The sequence below is a fragment of the Centroberyx affinis genome, unplaced genomic scaffold (genome assembly GCF_046629955.1).
Source record: "Centroberyx affinis isolate AG114_WGS23_722 - 3 ecotype Tasmania unplaced genomic scaffold, CSIRO-AGI_Caff_v1 ptg003330l_1, whole genome shotgun sequence".
NCBI classification, from domain to species: Eukaryota; Metazoa; Chordata; class Actinopteri; order Beryciformes; family Berycidae; genus Centroberyx; species Centroberyx affinis.
The window spans coordinates 19,915-45,434 of record NW_027281331.1 but is presented as its reverse complement, the minus strand read 5'-3'; the positions used below and the strand labels follow the sequence as shown (position 1 = coordinate 45,434).

General features: G+C 40.9%; 2 protein-coding genes across 2 annotated transcripts; both read right to left on the bottom strand.

Moving 5' to 3' along the window:
• Nucleotides 1-7,609: 7,609 nt before the first annotated feature.
• On the bottom strand, nt 7,610-8,566 carry LOC139660546 (olfactory receptor 52K1-like). The gene has a single exon (XM_071538721.1). The coding sequence runs from the start codon at nt 8,564-8,566 to the stop codon at nt 7,610-7,612; it is 957 nt and encodes a 318-aa protein (XP_071394822.1).
• A 15,488-nt stretch (nt 8,567-24,054) lies between these two features.
• On the bottom strand, nt 24,055-24,987 carry LOC139660545 (olfactory receptor 52K1-like). Its single transcript, XM_071538720.1, has one exon. The coding sequence runs from the start codon at nt 24,985-24,987 to the stop codon at nt 24,055-24,057; it is 933 nt and encodes a 310-aa protein (XP_071394821.1).
• Nucleotides 24,988-25,520: the final 533 nt, after the last annotated feature.

The window sequence follows — 25,520 nt, the reverse complement described above, 5'->3', positions numbered from 1 at the left end:
GGCGGCGCCTTCGCCTCCGCAGACGCTGTAGACAGAACAGTCGTCAACAACATGAAGGACAAGTTCAAGCTAATTTATCTCTACAGCTCTTCATCACAGCCTCGAAGGACTTTACAGAGAAAGAGCCTAGATCTAACTGATCAGCAATCATATAGGACAGATACAGGACAAACATAAAGGAAGCAGAGTGAAGCATTAGACACACAATTAGCAGACTGATCCGGACATAACAGCCTACCTCTCCTAACCTACCGGCTCCAGCAGCCTGAGAGCCTCGAAACTTCCAAGAAAATCTTGTTAGGAAAAAACAATGGAAGAAACCTCGGGCGGGCCGAGTAAAGTTACATTACAACTTCCCAAAATCCCACAATATTAAAACGATTCATTACAAGGAAAATAATCGCTGCTGTTGTGGAGAACCACCTCACTGTGATTTTAATGTTTTTCTTTTTCGTCCTTGAATTGAAACTTTCCATGGTCCTCCAAGTGTTGAGGACCATGGAAGAAGCATTTTTATCTTTGTCCCAAAAATAAAAATAAAAATCCACTGGACTCAAAACTGACAACTCTTCAGTTTGAGTCCAGTGGATTTTGTTTTAAATTTTTAGACATCTTACTAACTTCTGAACATGCCAGCCTACCTGCCCGGTGTCTCCCGGCCGCTCAGAAGGATTCTCTCCTCCCACGATTCATCTTATAGCCGGGCCAAAGGTCCCACGGGGGCCTCGGCCGACCCTCCGGCCCTCAGACCGACCCAACAGCGATCTGATTAAGTCAAACCAATCAAACCACCGGAGACCAATCAGGTAAATCCATGGTGGAGAGAGTGTGGAGGCAACGTAATCCAAAACTGAAAGGAGCGCCAATGAGTTTTTCACTGATATATAGATTTTTTAGCAAGTAATTAGTATTCAATATCAAAATCCATTTTGAAATTACCTTTGCAACTGAACTTTAATTCTGTACTGAACGTCTGGATGCTGTTTGACCATCTCCTCCTGCAGTAAAGGCAGTTTGTCCTGATTTAATATGTACCAGGTTAAAGGAATAGTTCACCCAAAAATGAAAATCCTGTCATCATCTCCTCTCCCTCATGCCAAATGAAACTCAGGTGAAGTTTGTTAGTCCATATAACACACAGGGAGGCTGCAGCACAGCTTGGTAGCAGCCTTCTCCAAAACAACTGAAGTCAATGGGGACCTGTTCTTTAGAGCTCCAAAACAAAAACAAACAATCACACTGTGAACAGAAAGACCTATACACCATTATTTGTTGCAGATCAATCAGCTGTAGTTCAGATTTGCACTAAATGATGGTGTAAATATACTGTAGGTCTTTGTGGAACTCTGAAGAACTGGTCCCCACTGACTTCAGTTGTTTTGGAGAAGGCTGCTATGGAGTTGTGCTGCAGCCTCCCTGTGTGTTATATGGACAAACTTCACCTGAGTTTCACCTGGCATGAGGGGGAGGAGATGAGGACAGGGTTTTCATTTTTGGGTGAACTATTCCTTTAAAGCGCCTCCAAAGACTGTGTGAGACTTTAGAATAAACAGTAAAGCATCAGCAGTGAGAACTGACACTGAGGTCCAGATTCAGTAAGACTGGACCACAAAGGCAATTTGCGAGAGTTTTCTTGTTATAAGAAATTAATGCAAATCAAGTTGTGGTGCAAAAAGGCCCTTGAAAAGAGAAGAGGACTGCACAAGCAAATATCTTCATCACCAATTACAAGCACAAATTGCTTCAGCTGAACGACTGACCCACCAAGCCGCTCTTCTCTTCGCCCTGAAGCCTCTCAGCGTCTCTGATCTGATCTGAGGTCAGCGTGAAGCTGCTCTCCACGTCTTCACGCCTCCTTTCACAGGATCTGATGAGCCGCAGCAGTTTGGTGTTGTGAAGTGTTAGTTAGTGTTTGTGTCAACTTGCATGACTTCACCTTCAAATAAATATTATGTGGGCGAAACGATGAGATTTACATATAATTTACATATTCATGAGACATAGAAGCTTTACTTTCTGACCGGCTTTCTGATCCGGTCGGTGTGTGTCCACACTGTGTGACGCTGTGTGTTTCATTTATTAGAAGTGGAGTTTCACAGTTAAGAAGCTGCAGTGATGAATCCTCATTACTGTAAGCCACGGGTCGGACTGATGACTAATTAGCTGGAGCAGTAAATTATTCCCAGCCTCCCCAGTCAGAGGAAACTAAACTCTGTTGTTTTGACCCGGGGCCAATTAGCTGCGAGGACCAATGACAACACCCGCAGGCTCACAGCCAATCACGATACCTGGGGGACGGACGAGCGGTCCAATTAGTTTTAACAATTTAGGCCTCAAAGGAAATAATTCCTTCCTGTGATGTACTTGATAACTTTGAGATGCATACATGTTTTAAACTCAAGTTAATAAAACTGGAGCAAAGCAGGAACGTAATATAGTATCTTTAGGTAAAATTATTGTTTGAAATCTTTTCTTTATGTGTTTATTAAATAGGAACAGTCCTCCAGTTAATAATCTGCATGTCTCTGTAATTTAAGAGTAAGTTAAATGATACTTCTGAACAGGAACAGTTCTTCTGAAGCCCCTGATCTTAGAACCAGTGGTTCTCAGCTTCATGTCACCAGGTTGTCAGCCTGGAGCCAGCAGCAGCACCAGCTCTCCAGGCTTGTGTGAGCAGAGAAATGTAAAAAGTTATATTGAGTTCACGATTTACTGTAACGTGCGTCACGTTTTAGTCCATTCGTGCACACGAGATACAATTTGTTCCCTCGATTTCATTAAACTGTGCAGTTTAGGAAAAAATGCAACTTAAAAGGAACCTTTTAGGTATTGCAGAGAGGCCTAGTAAGGATTTGGTATGTTACAGTTTTTCTTGATTGCCAAGACACATTTCTTGAAATTATGCTCCATTTCCCAAAACTCTAAACACAAATGCATAACTGCACACTCGTCTTCACAAACTTCAAACTTCCATGTCAAAACCAAACTCTCCACTCAAAACCATGTGATCTGACATCTAAACCAAACTTTGCCTTCAGACATCACACTAAAGCCATCAGATACACACACACTACAAAGCAGCCATGACACACTGGTGAGATCAATTCAAAACACTGCTGTAAAAACCTGTTACTGCAATGAATAATGGCTCTTATGGTTTTCCCCCAGAACAACCTCTTTACATGATGAACACAATATAAAGACACAACACATGGATACATTTTCAAAATGTTTAATTCCTCAATGTACTGTAGTAAAATAAACTGAAATTGAGCGAAAAAGTAAATGTACTGTAAAAATATGCAACTGATAAAGAATAATTCATTACAAGAATAATTACAAATAATTTCCATGTATTTACCAATATAAACCAATGGAAAAAAAACTGTTTGTACATAAAGAAAGAAATCACATTTATTCTGCCTCAGCATCCCAATTTGAGAATCTCATCAGAAACTATTTGTCTCCTTGCCCTTCATCTTCCTCTTCCTCTTCCACCTCCTCTCCTGTGTCCTCTTCCTCTACCTTCAGGTCTTTGTGGATCCATTGTTCCAAAACAAGTGAACTGACCCATGGCCCTTTTATCTATCTATCTATCTATCTATCTATCTATCTATCTATCTATCTATCTATCTATCTATCTATCCTGAGGTTCTGATTGGTGTGTGAACAATGTTGACTCTTAGTGTTTGCACCTGGGGAATTGTGTGTTCATTGGGTTTGAGCTGTGATGACTTGAGTTAGTGATATTGAATGCCAGAGCTTTCTAAATGAGCACATGGTGCAGTCAGTGATATATGAAGGGATTTGTGTGTAGAGTTTTTCACAAAAAGTTCAACAAATATGAATCATGTGTGAAAACAGGGGAATAGTGTTTATAGTTTTGGGAAATGGGTTTGTCTTTTGGTAGATGGCGTCATGGTTTGGGATGTTTAGTTAACAGGCCCAGTTATAGTGTGGAAGCCATCGAGAAAAACTGTAATATCCATTGTCTGTTTACACTGAATAGGCAAATCCCCCAAATATTGCAACATATTTAGCCTCTTAACCTTCAGGCCATGTAAACACAATCAGGTGCTGCAACACACCCAGGACAGGCCACATTTAAACAGAATCACCAATATGTGACTGACTCTTTATAAGCTCCTGAAGAGCGCATGGATTATATATCAGAGCACCATGTCACTGTTTAGAGGCACATTTTGGCAATTTGAATAAAACGAGAGCTTGATTTGCATATCGTGAGCACGTTACAGTAAATCGTGGCCACGACATAAATTATTTTTCTCCCGATGGCCACTCCCGGGCTCCATAGAAATGTGTGGACGGCCATTTTTAATAATTGTGCCACTGACTGAAAAGGTTTTTAACATGAGCGGCTCGGTGCTGTACACACACACACATTATAGTGAAATGTCTCCAGACCTGCTGTGATGACCGTTAGCTTGCTGCGGCTGCAGCTGTGATCAACATGAGTCCTGCTCAGTAGCTTCATGAATATGAAGCTTGAAAATACTCAAAGTCTGGATGATTACACAGAGTTTTATAGTGTTGAATATTCATGATTATGTTAATAGAGATTACAGATACAGAATATAAAAAAGCTATCGATTAAAAGGTATAAGGTCATATGAACAAGGCTGAACAACCAATGATAATTATCGTTGTATCACATCAAGCAGAGGCGAACAAGACAAGTTGTTATTCTGTCAGTGTTTCTATGAGATTTCCAGGAAACACACAAGAAGTTACTGTAGAGTTTGACTCATAATGATGAAGCAGATTCAGTTTAAGGCAGTAAAGCTGCAATAAGTGAACTTTTCTGACCACTAGAGGGCGACACTGCACTACAGAGGCCTACTGAGGACAAACATTGCAAAGCAGTGTGCATAAATGCTAACAGCTAAGCTAAACATACCTGCTGCTGGAGGTCACATGTCCCACAATGACAAGTGAAGAGGCAGGTAGCAAGTTCACTAGTTTAACAAGTTTAAGTTTAGTTTAACTCACTGAAAACCAACTGACCACACACACACACACACACACACACACACACACACACACACACACACAAGGAACAGTGAATGAAAACATTATTTGGATTTACCTGCAGAATCACTTTATTGTCCAAATTCAGTAAATAAAAATTATTCTTGGTGTTACAACTAACATACGAACACACACAGTACAGAACAGATTCTAACACACTAACATATTAGTACAGTACACACCAGAGGTGTGACCAAGTCAACTTCACTCGAGTCTCAGGTCTAAATGTGGAACAGCAAGTCAAGTCAGAACAAATCAAGAGTCCAGTATCAATTTAATATCTTAAAGAAAACTAAATATCTAGGACTTTACAATGCAATATGGTTTTAATAGGATAAAAACTCGGTAAGAGCATCATGAGTTTGATTTCTATAATCAGTTTCAACTTCAATAAATTCAATCATTCCATACAAATTCAGAAAACAGAATTTAAATTCAGTCGTCTGCTGGAACAAATCTCATCACTTTCAATCTAAGTCATTTACACAAACACAAGATCTCAAGTCAAGACTTTAGAAACCTTTTCAAGTCATCAGAGTACAAGTCAGAGTCAAGTCCCAAGTCACCAGAACCCAAGAAAAGTAACCAACAGAGGATTTTTAAACCTTGCAATATTTTCATAAGGTAGGTAATGATATGCAGAGGTGAGATCTGAGTTGGTCTTCAGGCAGCGGCAGCACACTGAGGGAATGTGATGTGAGTATACTGACATCTAGTGATGGACACAGGCAGAACACACACACACACACACACACACACACACACACACACACACACACACACACACACACACACACACACCACCTCTGACACTGTAAGCTGTGCAGCAGAAGACACTGATGATTATCGTCACGTTTCATATCCTAAACTGTTAAAACAAAAGATGGTTTGCAGCTTGTTGTGCAGTTCCACTTTATTTGGACAGGTGATAACAAATAGAATGAATGAATGAATGAATGAATGAATGAATGAAGTTTTATTATTATTGTGTCGTGCATACAATTGTATGCCCAGACCTTGTCAAACAACAGAGAAAGAAAATAAAGAAACTAAAGCATCTTTCAGATCTTCAGACCTTTCCAGGCTTTGATATAAAGTTAGCAAACTTAAACACATCAAAATTAAACCGCCATTCCAGTTTTTGCTCATCTGAACACCAGAATATTTCAGGGTTTTGTTGAAGGATTTCATGGAGCAGTAATTAAGTCATCATAATTTGTACAGTACAAAAGAAAATGGGACTCACTTTCCACTTCACCCAAATCACACAGCTCACACAGTCTGTTTTCCTCCGGGATATTTTTGAATCGACCGACCTCAATGGCCAGAGGAAGAATACCAGCTCTCTACTGTGCAACCAAAGATCTCTGGCTTCTAGATAAACGAGATGTAACATATAATTCAGGGCCAAAATTCTGTTTGATATGCACATATGTCTTTAATTTTGGCTTTGACAGAACGTTTTCAAACCATTTTTCTTCAAATTTCAGTGAACGCTTATTTTTAATGGAGATGTTCAGTAAAGTGTGACTTGCATATTTGCTGCCTCTCTACAGACTATGTAAGCCTGACTCTGAGATTAACCCGAACCCAGATAATGAATATCAACTTTTCACTAATATGAGTGGAACCTGAAGCTCAGTGGAGTTTTTAGTGACACATTACAGTCACTTGAAAGTAAGTTGAGTCCAAATAAATATCCAAACACAGTGTGACCAGGCTGTTAGCGGCTCCACTGGCTGTCAGGTCAAACTGCCGACATGACACTGCTGCACCAAACTGCTGCTGCTGCCTTCAGGGCCGCCAGGAGAGAATCAGTCACTTCTTTTAAATCACTTCTTAAACCCATTTTTATAGACTTGCTTTTATGTGATGTCGTCTTTTTATCTTTTATCATCTTTCTAGTTTTTTTTTTATCATCTTTTATCTTTTTATCTTACTTTTATTTTATCCTTACTGTTTATTTTGGTCTTCATTTTACAGTTATCCCACTATTTACTTGAATGTTGCTGTTCCACCTCTGTCCTCCTATCTGAATTGAATCCCAGTTTATTTGATTTGTAAATTCATTTTGAGTATTCTGCTTTTGATTTTGTCTGTTAAAGCACTTTGCACTTTGCTGTTTTTAATGCTATATAAATAAAGTTATTATTATTATTATTACTAAATGATGATTCTGAGCAGCTGAAGAGCATCTTATTAAAGACAATAGCTGATTCTTTGCAGCCTGACAGTTACAGCAGCAGTCATCTAAATCGCTCCAGGTATTTTGAAGCATGTTGCACCACTTCTCCTGACTGGCTCCACACTTCACAGTGTTAGTTAACAGCAGCCATAGGTGCAGATTTGGGGGGAGACAGTATCTTCTCTTTCAATCTTGTGGATGAAGTGAGGAAAAACAGAGCTGCAAGCCTAAATATCTTAGTGTGTGTGTGTGTGTGTGTGTGTTGTGGTGGTGGGAGGGGTGCTTTGGCTGACAGAACTGTTTAATTTCCTGTTTGGGAATCACAAGGTTGAATCTGCTTTGCGACAGTACACATCACAGAATTGTAATAATTTCTTATGAATATGGAACAATGTTGACAAAGTGAGGACACTTCAGCAACCTCAGGATCTGCTGCCGTATTTCTGTTGTTCTGATGCCGTAGATAATGGGGTTACAACAACTTGGGAAGAGCAAATACATTGTGCTGAGAAAGACCCGGCTGGCCGGAGCGAGGCCGTTTCTGATTCGATACGACAGGAAAGCGGTCAGCGCGAAGGTGAGGCTGACGGTGATGACGACGATGTGAGTCACACAGGTGTGGAGGGCTTTGACCCCCGACCTCCCGGACCTGAACACGGAGCCGAATATGATCACATAAGACGCGGCGATGAAGATAAAGTCGACCACGGGGATGAGGAAGGCGGTCAGCAGCCCCACCAGGTTGTTGGTGGAGGTGTTTCCGCAGGCCAGCTGCACTAAGGCCATGTGCTCGCAGAAACAGTGATCCATCACGTTCCTGAGGCAGAACGACAGCGTTCCCGCCAGATTCACCATCAGGGTGGTCAGAAGAAAATTCCTGATCAAAGGGGGGATCACGAATCTGAGGAAGCCCGGTAAAGCCATGTACTTGTGGTAGCAGAGCGGCGTGCAGATGGCAAAGTAGCGGTCCAGCGCCATCCACACTAACAACGTGGACTGGAAAGCGCCAACGAAATGAAGGCAGTGCATCTGAACTAAGCAGCCGGTCAGAGAGATGCCCCTCCAGTCCAATAAGAAACTCAGCAGCATGTTGGGGACGAAAAACAGCGGCAGGCTCAAGTCCACGCAGGCCATGACAGCTATGAGAATACACATAGGCGAATGGAGAACCCTGTGAGAAACGACCACATACAACAGCAGGAAGTTGCCCGAGAGCGACAGAAGGAACATGACAGAGAAGGGGATGAAGAGGAGAGGCCTCAACTCTCCCAGTTCATTAAAACCATTCAGGATGAAGTGTGTGTGGGAAACGTTCTGCGTCAGCCGGTCCATGCTGTCCACTTTTGGGATTTTAGTGTGATCTGCCTAGAGAGAGAAAAAAAACACAAAACTACTTTCCTCTGCTACAAAGGAAGGCGGATCCCCAGAATGCACCAGTCACTCTCGCTAGTTCATCACAGACAGAAAAGATCCTAGGAAATCATCTCTGCCACAGACAGATTCCAGCTGCAGATACATTTTACAAGTGTTTGTCTGGCGGCTGGTCAGCTGCACTTTGCAACGATTCACAAGAAATCTGTAGGAAAAGAACACACTCATGGCTCTTAACGTTTTGCCGTGCAAACCTCGACAGACAGGCAGTCCAGGAGTATTCTCTCTCCTCGGGGTTTTGGCGTTACAGCGTGTCTCGTGACAGACGTAAGAACAGATGCACTGAAAATACACACAGCACTTTGAAATCAACTCCGGCCTTAGATTTGGATAAATTCAAATCAGGTATTCTGAAATGTCAAATCATAATTCCCTTTTCAAATGGTCAAATCAATCTTTAGAATCAGGCGTTATTGCTAAATAATTTTTCAAGGAATTCAGAATGCAGTATGGTCAGTCAATATCTGTAATAAATCAATATCTAAATTCCTATCGTACAGTCAATATCTGTCAATCACTTATGACTACATTATGTTTGTAAACTATCACAATATACCATGATAAGGTGTTATTGACAAGCTTGCGTTATTAAAAATAAATCAATTTCCAAAAGCAGGTTTTACACATTGGCAGTAGTTTAGAAACCTAAATGTGTTTTTCAGTGTGTGTCAGTGAGGAAGCAGCAGAGCCGGTGGACAGCGCGATGCCTCTGCAGTCCGTCTGCTTCATGCTGCCTGCCTGTCATTCCTTAACCGAGCCTGGGAGACTGACTCAGCACTTTAATACCCTCCATGTGTCCCTGCACAGTCAAGACAGGCAGTGTGGCGGACTGAAACCCCAGAGACCAGCAGCATCACGCGGCCAAGTACATGACATAACATTATTACGTTACCATGACACAGCAATGCTGAATACTCAGTTCTGTTCCTGGGTTACTGCAGACAGTCCTACTGGACTATTCTTTTGGCAGAAGCCTTTAAGTTACTTTAGCTTGTAATAAAATCTTATCAATATTTCATGTCAGATGACTTAGCAAAGTAGCTGGGTAATAAGCAGGATAATGCCCAGTGAGCCTCCACTGAACGTCAGGGTCTCGATTCGTCCTGTTGGGGCTTATTTTGCCATAGTAACCGGGTCACTGTACATTATCCCTTACTTACATACAATGTCAGCAATGAAATGTCACAGGCCCTATGCTTCTGTGTCATGTCAGTATGTCTGTGTATCCTCTAACATCTGTTGTTGCGTATGCTGACCACTATTGTCTGTATCTCTCTGTGTTGTATGTATGGCTTGCTGTTTGTGCTTTGTAGTTATGTCTAACTGCAATTAACATTTGTCTTCATGGTATAGGGTGCTAGACCAAAAGTCTCTACTCCTGGTGAGCTGTGGTCGGACGTTGTCCGCTGTAGGGGCGGCGGAGGAAACAACAACAAAAACAAGAGGAAACCCCAATACTCTCCCCAATACACTCCCCGGCCAGGACTACAACTGGAGAACAGGTACAAAATACTCAGTGAGCCGGATCCAGTGACTGCTAATGCTAATGACGGCACTTCCATGATGCAGCCCAGTACTAGCCGCAGAGCTAATGCTAATGCTAATGCTAATGCTAATGCTAATGCCAGCACTGGTCCCAGTGCTAACAGTAATGCTACCCCCAGGCACTCAACACCACCGGCTACCTCCAGGCGGAAAATGCGGCCTGCTAATCAACATGCTAGGCCGAGGGCCAGAAGAAATGTTGCTAATTCCACACCTGATAAGTCAGATACTATTCTGTTTGGGGACTCTATAACCAAGCATGTAAGAATGGCAAAGACTGAAAATCTAACTATGGATGACACATCTGTCAGAGAGCTAACAGGGCTGTTGCCAGTTATCCTCTCTACACATCCAAGTAACATGAGGATTATTATTCACACTGGATCTTTTGACATTCTGCGAGGGAAAACTGGCTCTGAGATCCTGAAAAAAGACTTTTGCCTGCTACTGGAAAAACTGAGTGACTGTCAATCACAACATGTATTCATTTCAGGCCCCATTCCAACCTTGGGGAAAGGAATCGAATCCTTCAGCAGACTCCTTGCCCTGAATACATGGCTGACATCGGCGTGCCTCACCCATGGGATAAAGTTTATTGACAATTTCAATATCTTTTGGAACTGTAAAGACCGCTTTAAGCCTGATGGGATTCATCCAAGCAGCACTGGTTCCAGATTACTCGGCGCCAATCTACGTCATGCTCTTGGGATGCCACCCTGGGCCTCTGCTGTTCAAGAACTGTTATTCATAAATTATCTGATAGCAAGCTGAGGTCCTGGGAGAGAACAACCTTCCCAAATACAATAGCCACAGTGTCAAGACAAAGATTACATAAGCGGGTCACAGTAAAATCTTCCAATCCAACAAATTTGATTCACATTCCCTGTAAGCCAAGTATCTCAGGCCCTGCTCCAACAAACCTAAAATTAGCCTTATTTAATATCAGGTCCCTGTGTAACAAGTCACTTTTAATCAATGATTTTATGACCTCTTACAAGCTTGATTTTATGTTTTTAACAGAGATCTGGCTGGACACCAAGAATGGGAATGCTATCCTTATTGAATCCACCCCACCAAATTTCATATTTGAGTTTGAAGCACGACAGAACAAAAAAGGAGGGGGTGTTTGTGCCTTTTTTAGGGATAGGTTCCTTTGTAAGAAGTTATCATTTGGAGAATTCTCATCCTTTGAATATGTGTCGTTTAAAATGGAAATGAAATTCTCTCCATGTATTCTATATATAGTTATATACAGGCCACCAAAATACTCCCCACATTTCCTTGATGATTTTACTGAGATGCTTTCAATTATCTGCACTGAATTTGACTGTGTAGTCATTACGGGTGATTTTAATGTACACATAGATAATGTCAGTGACAAAAATGCCAAAGAACTTTCAGCCATACTTGACACGTTTGATCTGTCTCAACATGTGAAAGGGCCGACCCATACTAGAGGACACACTCTAGATCTGGTTATTACTAAGGGTGTTAACATTTCAAATGTCACTGTGCTTGATGTTGCTCTATCAGATCATTTCTGTGTATTCTTTGATCTGTCTATTACACCAAAAATCAACATTAGATCTGAAACTGTTAAAAAAAGGTACATTAATGAGAATACCACAACACTTTTTATGGAAGCCTTCAAATCTGAAACTGCCCCAGCTTCAAATCATGTTGATGATCTACTGAATACCTTCAATTCTAAAATTTCAAATGTAATTGATGCCATTTCTCCTGCTAAGGTTAAAATGATTGCTAATAAGCAAAAGGCACCATGGAGAAACACTCATTCTGTAAGGGCCCAGAAAAGGGAGTGCCGGAAAGCAGAGCGAAAATGGCGTAAATCAAACCTCCAGATTCACTTTGAAATCTATAAAGAAAAATTACATATTTACAGTCTGAACTTGAAAAGCGCTAGGCAATCATTTTTCTCTGAGATCATCAACAAGAACAGTAACAATTCATGCATCTTATTTGCTACCGTTGACAGGTTAACTAACCCTCCGGTTCCAATATCCCCAGAACTAGTTTCTACCAGCAAATGTAGCGAGTTTGCATCCTTTTTTAATGACAAGATTCAAGGCATCAGACATGCGATTAACTCCTCAATGCCAAACAAAAAAGCATCATCACTGCAGTCTTCCAGAAGTAACTTGGTAGGTATGACACAATTTAATCCCATTGACGATAAAACACTCAAAGAAACTGTGTCAAATCTCAAATCATCCACCTGTTGCCTTGATGTTTTACCCACTAGCTTCCTTAAAACAGTTTTGAGCAGCCTGGCAAAAGAACTAATACTTGTAGTTAACAATTCTCTCCAATCTGGCATTTTTCCAAAGGCTTTGAAAACTGCAGCCATTAAGCCTCTCCTAAAGAAGAGCAGTCTTGATGCAACTGTACTGGATAACTATCGACCGATATCAAACTTACCGTTTTTAGGTAAAGTTATTGAAAAAGTTGTTCACCAACAACTTAGTAACTTTTTAACGCTGAACAATTGCTTCGATAACTTTCAATCAGGATTTCGGCCCCATCACAGCACTGAGACTGCACTCATAAAGGTACTAAATGACATTCACCTGAACAATGACTCAGGCAAAGTCTCTGTTTTAGTACTGTTGGATCTTAGTGCTGCCTTTGACACTGTGGACCATATTACAAAGATTAGAAAACTGGGTGGGACTCTCTGGAACTGTCCTTAAGTGGTTCAAGTCATATCTTCATGACAGAAAGTACTTTGTCTCCATTGGAAACTGTGTGTCCGAGCAGATGGCCATGACCTGCGGGGTTCCACAGGGGTCCATTTTGGGACCTCTCCTGTTCAATCTCTATATGCTTCCGTTAGGCCAAATCCTACAAAATAATAAAGTAGCCCACCATAATTACGCAGATGACACGCAAATCTACATATCACTTACACCAGGTGACTATGGACCTGTTGAAACTCTGTGTCACTGCGTCGAACAAATCAATGACTGGATGCCGCAAAATTTTCTCCAACTAAACGGAGATAAGACCGAGATAATTGTCTTTGGAGCACAGAAAGAAAGACAGAATGTCTGCTCTCACCTTGACTCCCTGTCCCTCATAACTAAGAGTCAAGCCAGAAATCTTGGCGTTATCCTGGACTCAGATTTAAATTTCAATAGCCACATCAAATCGGTAACTTCGTTAGCCTACTACCATCTAAAAAATATTGCAAGAGTCAGAGGACTAATGTCCAAACAAGACCTAGAAAGGCTTACCCACGCCTTTATTTCCAGTAGATTGGATTACTGCAATGGTCTGTTCACAGGGCTTTCAAAAAAAACTCTTCGGCAACTCCAACTTATTCAGAACGCCGCTGCCAGGGTCCTGACGAAAACTAAGAAATACGACCACATTACACCAGTTCTACAATCCTTACACTGGCTACCAGTCACTCAGAGAATTGATTTCAAAATCTTGCTGCTTGTCTACAAATCACTCTGTGGCTCTGGGCCCAAATACATCTCTGACATGCTTGTGCCATATGAACCTTCTAGGACCCTTAGGACATCTGGGGCCTACTGGCTGTCCCAAGAGTTAGAACAAAACACGGTGAAGCAGCGTTTTGTTATCATGCAACACAGACCTGGAATAAACTCCCAGATGATATTAGACAGGCCCCGACTCTGACCGCTTTTAAGTCAAAGCTAAAAACTTTCTTATTTTACATTGCCTACTCTACCCTGTAATGGCTAAAAACTTATCTTTTCAGCTTAGCTTTTAAATAACCTTAATTTTAACTCTTTCTGTTCAGGATCCCAACAGAGCTGACACGGGCAAGTACGAATTTTCATTGGTCTTGTCCAGGTAATGCTTACTTGCGCATGAGTGAACACTATATGTGGGGGGGACAGAGCTTTACCCTGTATGATTCTCATCCATCTCTGGATGGTGAGGTTTTTGACCAAGAGGAGAATCTATGATTCTCGTCTGCCTTAGGCAGTGAGATCTGACGTAAATATCAGATCAAGAGTAGAATCAGGAAGGACAGGGGAAAAGAAAATTACAGAAAAACATATGGGTTCACTCACAATGTGCATCTAAAAGTGGAAGTATTTGCTGTATTTGTTGTGTTCTTTCATCTTTCTATCTCATTTGATTTGAACTGCACTAGTTTACTCTTGTCTGTATTTTTGCACTTTTTACCTTTACTGTATTTTTATCACCCTGTAAAGCACTTTGAATTGCCCCAGTGTATGAAATGTGCTATACAAATAAAGCTGCCTTGCGTTGCCTTGCCTTGCCTATATCCTGCTTGCTTGTACTGTCTTGTTATATGTTGTATATTTTTATCCGCTTACCTAGTTTAAATAACTGTGTATCCTTTCTTAACTATCTTTGCTCTGTATGTTTTACTGTTTACTTTTATCTTGTATCTTTTAGGATGCCTTTTTATCACTTTAACACTTTGGCCAGGGACTACAGATGAAAATCAGCCTTTTGGCTAAATCTGGCGTATTTACGTTTATTGTTGATTAATATGCACTGTCCCTTCTTAAATAAACTGAACTAAACTGAACAAATCTCAAGTAGACTAGTGCAGCTCTAGTCCTGCTTCAGTCAAAAGTCACTGTCATGTCTCCAGCTGGTTCACAGAGACCAAATATCCTGAATTTAGCATCTCTCCACTTACCAGTTAGACCTTGTGTTACAAGAATTTAAAGATTTCTAGATTTTAAAATCGGGTCTGGTCCTTCTGACTGTCCTCAGTCTATACTCAAGACCAGTTTTGGGGAAAGGTACTTTAGAAACCAACTTACTGTTATGGCTGATACAGGCCTTTATTACAGTAAGGCAAGGGTTTCAGCATCTGTGCAAAAATTAATGAATGATATTCCTAAAGGCTGCAATACAACAACGCTCAGAATGAAGAAATAACTAATGCAAACTGAGCAGAGGTTACGCTACAACGTTAACTTCACTTTGATTATTTTACAACAGCAACGTAGCGTTTATAGTTCGCCTCTGGGTTTAACATATTGTTGAAAGTTCAAAACATATTAGCAAGTTATGGCATAAGATGGAAAATGCTTACTGTAATAAGCAACGGTAACTTGCATGATGATCTGCGTCCCTTGTCGGTCTGATCGTTTGTTTTCGTGAACGGCCGAACGGTGCGTCGCAAGGAATTGTGGGGCAGCACTGTCTCCTTTCCTTTTGTAAAGGATGGTCCAGTGTATCCTACGCTAAAGGAGCTAAGTAAGGAAGCATTGAAGCACCTTTCCTTAGCATTTAGAGAATTCAAACAGCTCTTATCATGGCTGCCACTTAGATACTTCCGGGTCATTTCACTCAGTTAGGAACCTTCCTAAGCAAAAAGACTATTCGACCGCAGCCTTACACTCCTACAGATTGAGAATGACCAGTTTAAGACCAAATTAGTCATAACTGGTTACAGCTGTTCTGCCTGCAGGGTTTCCCTTGCTGGCTGCTCCTGGTGGGGATCGGAGCAGGATGTCCAGGATGTCCTCCGCCGCTGAAAGTGACGCACAGTCTAAACCCTATTACCCTAACCCCGTGCAGTAGCAGTGCATTATGGAGCATCACAGTATGCCTACTAACATCAGGCAGCATACTCAGAAATTCATGCCAATGTAGTACACATCCGGGCGTTTTTTGTGTACATAAAACCAACATACTATGCGGTGGAAACACACGCTATACTCATTTAACATCACACTTAGTATGTTAAATATGAATGCCCAGTTTCTAACAAAGGGCTGGAATTAAAGACTAGGAAACTTGTACACAGGCTTTGAAGAACTGGCATGCTACTTACAGTTTTTCTTGATTGCCAAGACACATTTCTTGAAATTTTGCTCCATTTCCCAAAACTCTAAACACAAATGCATAACTGCACACTCGTCTTCACAAACTTCAAACTTCCATGTCAAAACCAAACTCTCCACTCAAAACCATGTAATCTTACATCTAAACCAAACTTTGCCTTCAGACATCACACAAAAGCCATCAGATACACACACACTACAAAGCAGCCATGACACACTGCTGAGATCAATTCAAAACACTGCTGTAAAAACCTGTTACTGCAATGAATAATGGCTCTTATGGTTTTCCCCCAGAACAACCTCTTTACATGATGAACACAATATAAACACACAACACATGGATACATTTTCAAAATGTTTAATTCCTCAATGTACTGTAGTAAAATAAACTGAAGTTGAGTGAAAAGGTAAATGTACTGTAAAAATATGCAACTGATAAAAAACGTAGAATACAATAAAATAATTTCCATGTATTTACCAATATAAACCAATTAAAAAAAACCTGTTTGTACGTAAAGAAAGAAATCACATTTATTCTGCCTCAGCATCCCAATTTGAGAATCTCATCAGAAACTATTTGTCTCCTTGCCCTTCCTCTTCCTCTTCCTCTTCCACCTCCTCTCCTGTGTCCTCTTCCTCTACCTTCAGGTCTTTGTGGATCCATTGTTCCAAAACAAGTGTAGTGACCCATGGCCCTTTTATCTGTCTATCTATCTATCTATCTATCTATCTATCTATCTATCTATCTATCTATCTATCTATCTATCTATCTATCTATCTATCCTGAGGTTCTGATTGGTGTGTGAACAATTTTGACTCTTAGTGTTTGCACCTGGGGAATTGTGTGTTAATTGGGTTTGAGCTGTGATGACTTGAGTTAATGATAATGAATGCCAGTGCTTTCTAAATGAGCACATGGTGCAGCCAGTGATATATGAAGGGATTTGTGTTTAGAGTTTTTCACAAAAAGTTCAACAAATGTGAATCATGTGTGAAAACAGGGGAATAGTGTTTATAGTTTTGGGAAATGGGTTTGTCTTTTGGTAGATGGCATCATGGTTTGGGATGTTTAGTTACAGTTTTTCTCGATCGCTTACACACTATAACTGGGCCTGTTAACTAAACATCCCAAACCTTGTCCTGGTTGATTTCGTATGCATGTCTTAGAAATGGCTGCCACTCTTGTTCTACACTTTTTGCCTGTGCGGCGAGCTAGAAAACGTCCTTTGCTGCCCCCTCTGGCCCCTAAACAACAGGTTAGCTCTGGTGAACCAGGATACAATGGGTGTTTTTTTTCCAGCGACCAGAGGGGGCAGCAAAGGACGTTTTCCAGCTCGCCGCACAGGGAAGAAGCGTAGAACAAGAGTGGCAGCCATTTCTAAGACATGCATATGAAAACAACCATGACAAGCCATACAAAGGAGAGATTTTATACTTTATTGCAAATACTTTAACACAATATGATCCACCACCCTAACAGATAAGGGTTCAAGGAATCCAGAAAGCTTGACAGATTGGCAAAATTTGATTTGTGAACCTTGGCGGGTACGCTGGAAATTTTCTGTTCCATCTACATGCTAGGTTTCTAATGCAGGGACCCAGAAATGACACCCTACGCAGTGTTGTGTCAGTCCCAACAGGGCTAGCTGGAAGAGAGATCTTCATTGAAATGCAATTTTTGTGTCTATTTTACCAATCCCACCACCATGATTACTGAACATACTGTATGCTAAAGCATTAGCATGCGCACTGGACAGAGATATCTACTGGAGACACAGGGATGATTTTGGTGCCCGTCCTCCTCACATGTTGGGCGAGGTGACCAACAGGCCAAACTCCTAAAAAGTCGGAGTAGTCCTTTAAGGTTTCATCATTACTTTGTGTCATTATGGGTTTCTCAGTTATTTATTCTTCTGAATTTCCTATATCATTTCATATTTCTTATGTTTCATACATTTTAACATATTTCATTTTGTTCTTTTTTAAATAAAGTGTCATATTGTGTGAGGGACTCAGATGTGTGATTTCATCATGTTTACCATGTTCTCAGTAAGTTTTACAGTAATGAGTCCCTGAGGAACTCCAGTCTTATTTGCTGCATCACTAGCTATTTCCATCCACTCTTTTACAGTAACATACACAAGGCCAGACCCTAGAGGCTTCTATGTGGACAATTGGACACTCAGGAGGCACTAAACAGCTTTACCAAGAGGCCAATTAGCAGACCCTGCAGCCAGGAATCATGGGAAGACCTCTCTGTGCCATCACCATGGCTACTAGTGACACAGAGCAGCTTCAGGCCTTTGCTTTCTGTGATTATGCTCCTATGTAGTGGCCATAGAAAAGGAAATACTCTGTTGTTGTTTGTTTCTCCTGGAAGAGTTCCTCCTTGTTCTTTGTACAACAGTCCATTTCACACAGTGAGTGACGGCGCACACCTTGTAATTGAGATCTTCAGGGGTTAGGGCTAGTTAGGGTTACAGTTCATATCTGGTTCTCCGTATGTATGTCAGTCCCTGTCTGTCTTCTTTCTGACACTCTCTCATCACAGTCTAATAAAATTTCATAAAATGCGCATGAACTCTGAAACACAGATTCGGGGGAGGGTGAGGGGCTAACCTATCCCAGCATGCACTGGGTAGAAGGCAGGGAAACACTCTGGATGCAAACAAACACACTCACGCTCACATTCATTAGAGTCTCCAATTCATGACTTCCATGTGCTAACCACTGAGACAAATTCAGGTTATTATTATCCCAAACATTGATCTCAGCAAGCTAAAAGTTTTTGCTTTTGATTGAAATGTGCTAAACAGTTCCCCTCCATTGTTTAAAAATGTTTAATTGTGTACATTAGAAAATACATGTATGATTTATATTTCCATATTATAATAGAAAAGATGAAAGGGTGTGTTTTCACTACAACAAATTGATAAGTGATCTGTGTCAGCTGTTTCTATACTGACTAAACATACTGCATTTGACACAAATTAGGCCTACGATCATCCCCACACTTTGGAAATTTGTCTTTACAGGAGAACCGACAAAAAGAAATGACATTACATTCACATTTTAGGCATTTAGCTGGCATTCCTATCAAGAGAGATTTAGGGTGAGGCCAACAGTAGAATAAACTTCAGTTCCAGATCACCAACATTACAAGCAACTCATAGTAAGGAGATCAAAGGTCAGAGGTCACAGCACCAAGACAATAGATGGAACAAATATTCCTGTAACCCTAGAATAATCATGGATAATCAAAACATAACAGGAGCAAGTAGAGGAAGAAGATATTGGAGAGGGAGATGTGAAGTGAATGTGAATTTATTGAATAAACGAGTATTCAGGTTAAAACAGAAGATAGAGGTGATGATTTAGAAGTACTGACTGTGGTGGGAACATATTGCCACATCAGTGCAATTTGGTGGAGGCTTATATCCAAAATGCCTGTCAGCACCACAAATGCATTCTTAGTATTGGTTGCTTGAGTGGAAATAGAACCTATAACCCTGGCAGTGTTAGTGCCTTAATCTACTCATTGAGCTATAAAGCAACATGTGTTACACCCTGAAAAGGGAGAGTATCAATAAAGACGTCTGGACACGATGTTCACTCTCTGGCATCTTTATCAAGGACAAAGCAACGAGAGCTCTCCCCTTCGGAAATCTGTAGGCATTACTAATCAATCACAGGTGACATCTCCATTGAGACTTGAAAAGTCGATTATAGATGCATCTCCCAAACATTAACTAATCAAATGATTTCAACATTAATAATGAACCTATAGTACCTTTACACCTTAAATTCACTTTTGGACTGTTTTTGACTATCTACCAGGCAGGTAATATTTAGCCTTCTCTGATTTTATTGTGAAACTTTCAATCTTGTAGTGGCATCACACTACATTTACCATCTTTCTCCTTTTAGCTGCATTTATTCTTTTAAACTGGACATTATGAACTGAACAGATAAAATCCCTTCTTTTTAAAACTCTAAATGCATTACTTATTAAGGACATAAACTTCAACCTATTACACATGCCCTCTGAGCAGCTGAGTTAACAAGAGATTGAATATAAGTCATATTTTCAATGGGTTACTTGTGCATTGCATTATTTTTGTTCTATTCAGCAAATAACGGGCAAAAGATTTAGTCCAACTGTATTCCGGTTCCTTGAGTTGTAGGAAAACAAGACTAGGTGTGTCTAGTGGTAGCTGGACAAAATATACACCAAAATTGTCCTTTGACATTGTTGAGTAATGAACAGAGCTGGAGGCCAAATTACCTAAGAAGTCCAAATCAAAGGTTACAGAAACTAGATTTGTGAATTAGGGAAAATCCATGATTTTGAAGATCTGGTCACGTAAGTGGTTCATCTATCCATGAGGGTAGCTCATGTTAGCAGTCAGCTACTTTATATTGTTATTCACAAGGCTGACAACACTCGAACGAGTAACGGGACAACACAGCATGGGCAGCAGGGATTTCAATGGAAATTTAGAAAAGGAGAAGCGTGTGGTGAGGAGGGTCAGGAGACCAAAGCAGATTCTGTGGCTATTTGGCTGAGTCTGGATGAAGCCAGTGGCAGAATTTGTTTAAGGTAGCAGGCTGGTGGCTATTGAAACCGTCTTCATGGTGAAGAGTGGGTCTACGGGCACTTTTGTTGAATTCAGTGTAGAGTCAGAAAAGCTGGATCTTAAGATGATGATAAGATCTTAAGAAGAAGAAGAAGAACCTTTATTTGGTCATCAGCACATCCACACATGCAGTGGAGCGGCGACACCTTTACACATACATACACACGCGCAGGAATGGCGGACGATGAAATTTGTTCTCTGCGTTTATCCCAGCCGTGGTTGACCTTCCTCCAGGGGGTAGCCAGGAGCAGTGGGCGCCCGGTGACCAATTCCAGATGTCCATATCTTTGGTCAGGAGACAGGACAGGAGCGTTTCTGCATTTCTTTTTTAATGGGATTTCTGATGTTATATGGAGGAAACCCCATGTGAGCACGGGGAGAACATGCAAACTCCACACAGAAAGGCCCCAACGAGATAACCCACCTGAGCACTAGGCACCGACAGGCACGGGGAGAACATGCCCCCAGTGCCAACTGAGACCCAGGCGGGAATCGAACCCAGGACCTTCTTGCTTTGAGGCAGTCTATCAAAGACGGAGCATGTCCAGCCTCAGTGCGCGAGCTGAGGAGAATCCTCCAGCAGAAGACAGGAGGGGATGGGAGTATGTAAGACTTCGAGGTCCAGAGGATCCATGGTAAGTATATGTTTGAAAGGCTTCAGCTCATAATGATTGCTTGGCTGTGCAAAGCATTTGGCATGTTGTTTAGGAGGACCTTTATACTGTGCATAGGTGATCAAAGTAATTTAATTCCTGAATTTCACCAAGGGGCTTAATAAAGTGCTGTGCTATCTTATCTTATCTTAGCACAGGTGAGTTAGCAAACTTTGACTAGCTCTGGTTGGACAGGAGAAAGAAGGGAGAATGGGAGAGAGGGAGAAAGAGAAGGGAGGGTCCTTCTTGTGTTGTCCACGCCTGAATTTCAGTGCTATATATATATATATATATATCCTACTTTGCCTTTCCTATGATGGAGGACTTTGAATGTTTTGTCTTGTGATGGCTTGCTCACCAGCACGCCTGCCACCTTAATTAGCTAGCTGTTATTTTTCAAAAAATGTGTCCAACCGCTAGACATTCCAAATCACATTCTGTGGTCTGGCCACAGTTGTCGCTCAGATTTCACAGACTAGCTAGCTGAAGTTAGATAGCCAGCCTACCTGCGTAACTGTTAGCCAACAGCCCCATCCAGCCAAAGAGTTACCTTGCTAATGAGCTAATGTGGGAATACCAGCCTGGTTACCCAACTAGTTAGCCATTAACCTGACGCTCCAGATGGTTTGTTACACAGAACCATCTGGGAAGTCGTCCTTGGAAACTGTTTGGAAATGGGCAGGCACAAAATACTTGGCAAGTGGTTGGATGAACCATCTGTCTATCACCGCCTATCACGGGCAAACTTCAACCAATCAGATCAACGAACCATATAAACAATCTCTTGCCGAAGCCAGTTGGGAAAAGAGCGAAAACATCTTTTCCATCCAGAAAAGTCTTCAGTGCCGTTCTTTGCTCTTCTTTCAATGAAGAAATACTCTCCAGTTCAGAAATAACTGATGTTATAGCAGCATCTACGCAGCCTCTTTAGGAGCCGCCACTGTTGTGAATGAACAGTCGCTTCTCGCTGCTGTCACACCTAAGCCACACCCCCCGGCTGCCCTCATAGGACGCTGATTGGTCCGCACCACTGTGGTTCGGCCACAAACGCAGAACTTGAAGCCTGGCAAGATGGATTCTCACGTGATCGTGATCTCGCGAATCCAGCTGCCTCGCAAGGTAAGTTAGCCATTGCCCCCCAGAACACTAGACATTCTGAAATGGGTTCTGTGGTATGGCCACAGTTAGGATTCCTAGATTGCTAGCACTTTGGTTAGAGCGCTGCACCACAGTTGGGATGGACATCCTTGCTCATGCTTGGCCAAACAGTCTCTTTTGTGCGTTCCACCGATACCCCTGATTATATCTTCCCAGTGGCCCCCAGGTGGCCATCGAGGCCCTGGTTTTCTCACACCCATTCGGGAACCAATCACAAATCGATGCACACTTTATTACCTCAATCAGTGTCACGTTCAGTAGCCCAAACACATAGCAAACAGGAAGTTTAAAAGCAAATGGTGGTGTGTTTTGCAACATCCTGTTGCAAAGCGTTTGTTAGAGGTTGTTACAGGCTGAGAAGGCGATTCTGTGCGTCCTCCTGAAGAATTCTCTGAGCATTTGTACATAGCCAGACTCACCTAGAACGGGATCAAATGGACCACAAAGACTGCTGTAAAATGTTTAACACTGCTGGCAGCAAAACCCGAAAAACTTCAGATGGAGTCTACGCCAAAGTTTTGATCAATGTTTTGATTCATTAAAGCTTTTAAACTAGTCTCTCCTCATTGAACTGGCATTGACTTGTTTCTCTGCCTGCTGGCCAAAACTGTCTAAAAGCTAGGACTTGAACCAGTCGAGAGTTGTTCCAGTGACACCTACCCAGTGCTCAAAATGGCCAAGGAGGACAGCATGGTCAACTGTATCAAACACTGCAAGAAGATCTAGGACGACCAGAATAAAGATAAGCCCTCACCTGATAATAATAAAGTTTCTGAACTGTGGTGGGCCCTAAAACCTGACTCAAGTTTTCATTAAAAAAACACAGAATTTTTTGAAGGACCTTTGCTAGGAAGGGGGGTCTCAAATTGAAGAGCTGGCTTTTTTAAGAGGCTGAACAAGAGCATTGAATTGAATTGAATGTAATAACAGCACCTGTGGAAAGAGAACAATTTGTAGTTTGCAGAATAAAAGGACTGACTGTGTTAGAAACTTATAAAAAACATCTAAAAATAAACCCATTAAACAGCACTTTGGGGTTGGAATGATTATTCTCAGTGAGGTTGGCAAAATAAGCAGATGTGGAATTTTTTTCTGCATTATAGCGTTTGGTTACATTTGGATATTAATGTGATAATGAGAATACTGTGATGAGGACATGGGTCATATGAACAGATTGTTTTGTAGTAAAGGATACTTGGCTGGAATGGATTATTCTCAGAGTAAGGGAAGACATTAATATGCTATACAAGTAAATATGTGGGGTTGTTGTTTTCTTAATTTCAAAATCTTATTTGTCACAGATCTGGTGATAATTAGGTATGAAGTATTATTAGGTGTTAGGGGTATGGTTTGGGTTAGATCGGTATGAAACAGAAAAGACACAAAAGCACACAAATACACACAAAAAACATGAAAATGTGATGCATTTGTCAATAATGGTATTTATTGGTAAAGCACAATGGAAACAAACAATTACTGTAATATACAGTGAAAATACAGATTCATAGCTGCAAAAGTAAACAAACTACTGGTTTGACTTCAACCACTACAGATATGATGAGCAAAACACTTCAAAACTGTCTAAATTTCCTTGTTATTATTTTGTAAATGCTACATCGGATCTCTTGTGTTTTGATACCATAAATTATTGGATGCAATAACGGAGGAATGACAACAAAGTTCATAGATATAAATATGTTTACCGCTCTTGGAAGACTAAGACTTAAACGATTATAGATTACACCAAAAAAAGAAGCCGCAGAGAAATTAATAAATGTCACCAGGTGAGGAGTGCAAGTGCCTAATGCTTTCTTTTGAGACTCCTTTGAGGTTTTAAGGCTGACCATTAAAATATGGATATATGAAAGAACAACTAGAAGAAAAGGTAGAATAATCAGACAGAATATTAAAAATAGACCATAGACATTGATAAAAGTACTTTTTTCACAGGAAAGATTCACAACTGCAAGGTTATCACATAAAAGCTTATCAATTGTGTGTTTGCACAGTTGAATTCTTGAAGTCAGATATACCTGGACTGCTATAAATGAGCATGGAATTAAATATACAACTGCCAGTAAAAGCTTGACTTTAGTAGGTGTCATTATGGTGTGGTACTGCAAGGGCTTACAAATAGAAACATATCTGTCATAGGCCATCAGAGTTAAGATGCAATACACCCAGCAGCCATAGACATTGCTGAAAAATACTTGTGTTAAACATCCTTCAAGAGAACTTTCCTGCTTTTCCATGAGAAGATATTTCATGATAGTTGGACAGACAGATGAACTACCTATCACCCCACTTATGGCCAAGTTGACCAAAAGGATGTACATAGGTCTGTGAAGGCTCGACTCAATACAAATAACCAGCACAAGAAAAAGGTTAATACACAATATTGACATGTACAGAACAAAGATGAATATGAAAAATGCTAAATTATATGGACCAGGTGGTCCATATACTGTGAAGATGACAGTGACTGTGGAAACAGAATTGTTCATAGTGGGACATTAAAACTGTCACACCATTATACAAACAAACATTGATAACAGCAGTAATCTCAAACAATTCATTTAGAGCACAGATAACTGACATTTTCATCCACCAGCCAAAGTGACTGATGGATTTCAAAATATACAAGTCTGTTTCACTGGTTTACCAACCTATTCTCATTGTCACGATGCAGAAAAAAAACCTCTAGAAGATTGTTGGTTACCTGCTAAATTGGCTGGTAAAATAGACAAATTTACCAGCCACAGCCAAAATGTATCAGCATTTGTATGTTGACTGGTGTTAATTTCCCAGTCTGTGTATTTACCAAATGCTGTGATTTATTTGAATATAGGTTTGATCCCGATCCCCTCCTCCTCCTCTGAACTTGGATCAGGTACTTCCCTTTTATAGTGAAGCGATTTCTATTCCTGGCTTTTTTCCTTTGGGCTTCTGACATCAGAATAGCATTCAGTTATTCAGTAACAAACTTACTGGTTACACAGGTAAAGTTAAGAAGAATACATTTTGACAACTTGCCAAC

Excerpts from the sequence above, each read along its gene's own strand:
- LOC139660546 (XM_071538721.1), bottom strand. The coding sequence starts at position 8,566 with ATGGACCGGCTGACGCAGAACGTTTCCCACACACACTTCATCCTGAAT.
- LOC139660545 (XM_071538720.1), bottom strand. The coding sequence starts at position 24,987 with ATGAACAATTCTGTTTCCACAGTCACTGTCATCTTCACAGTATATGGA.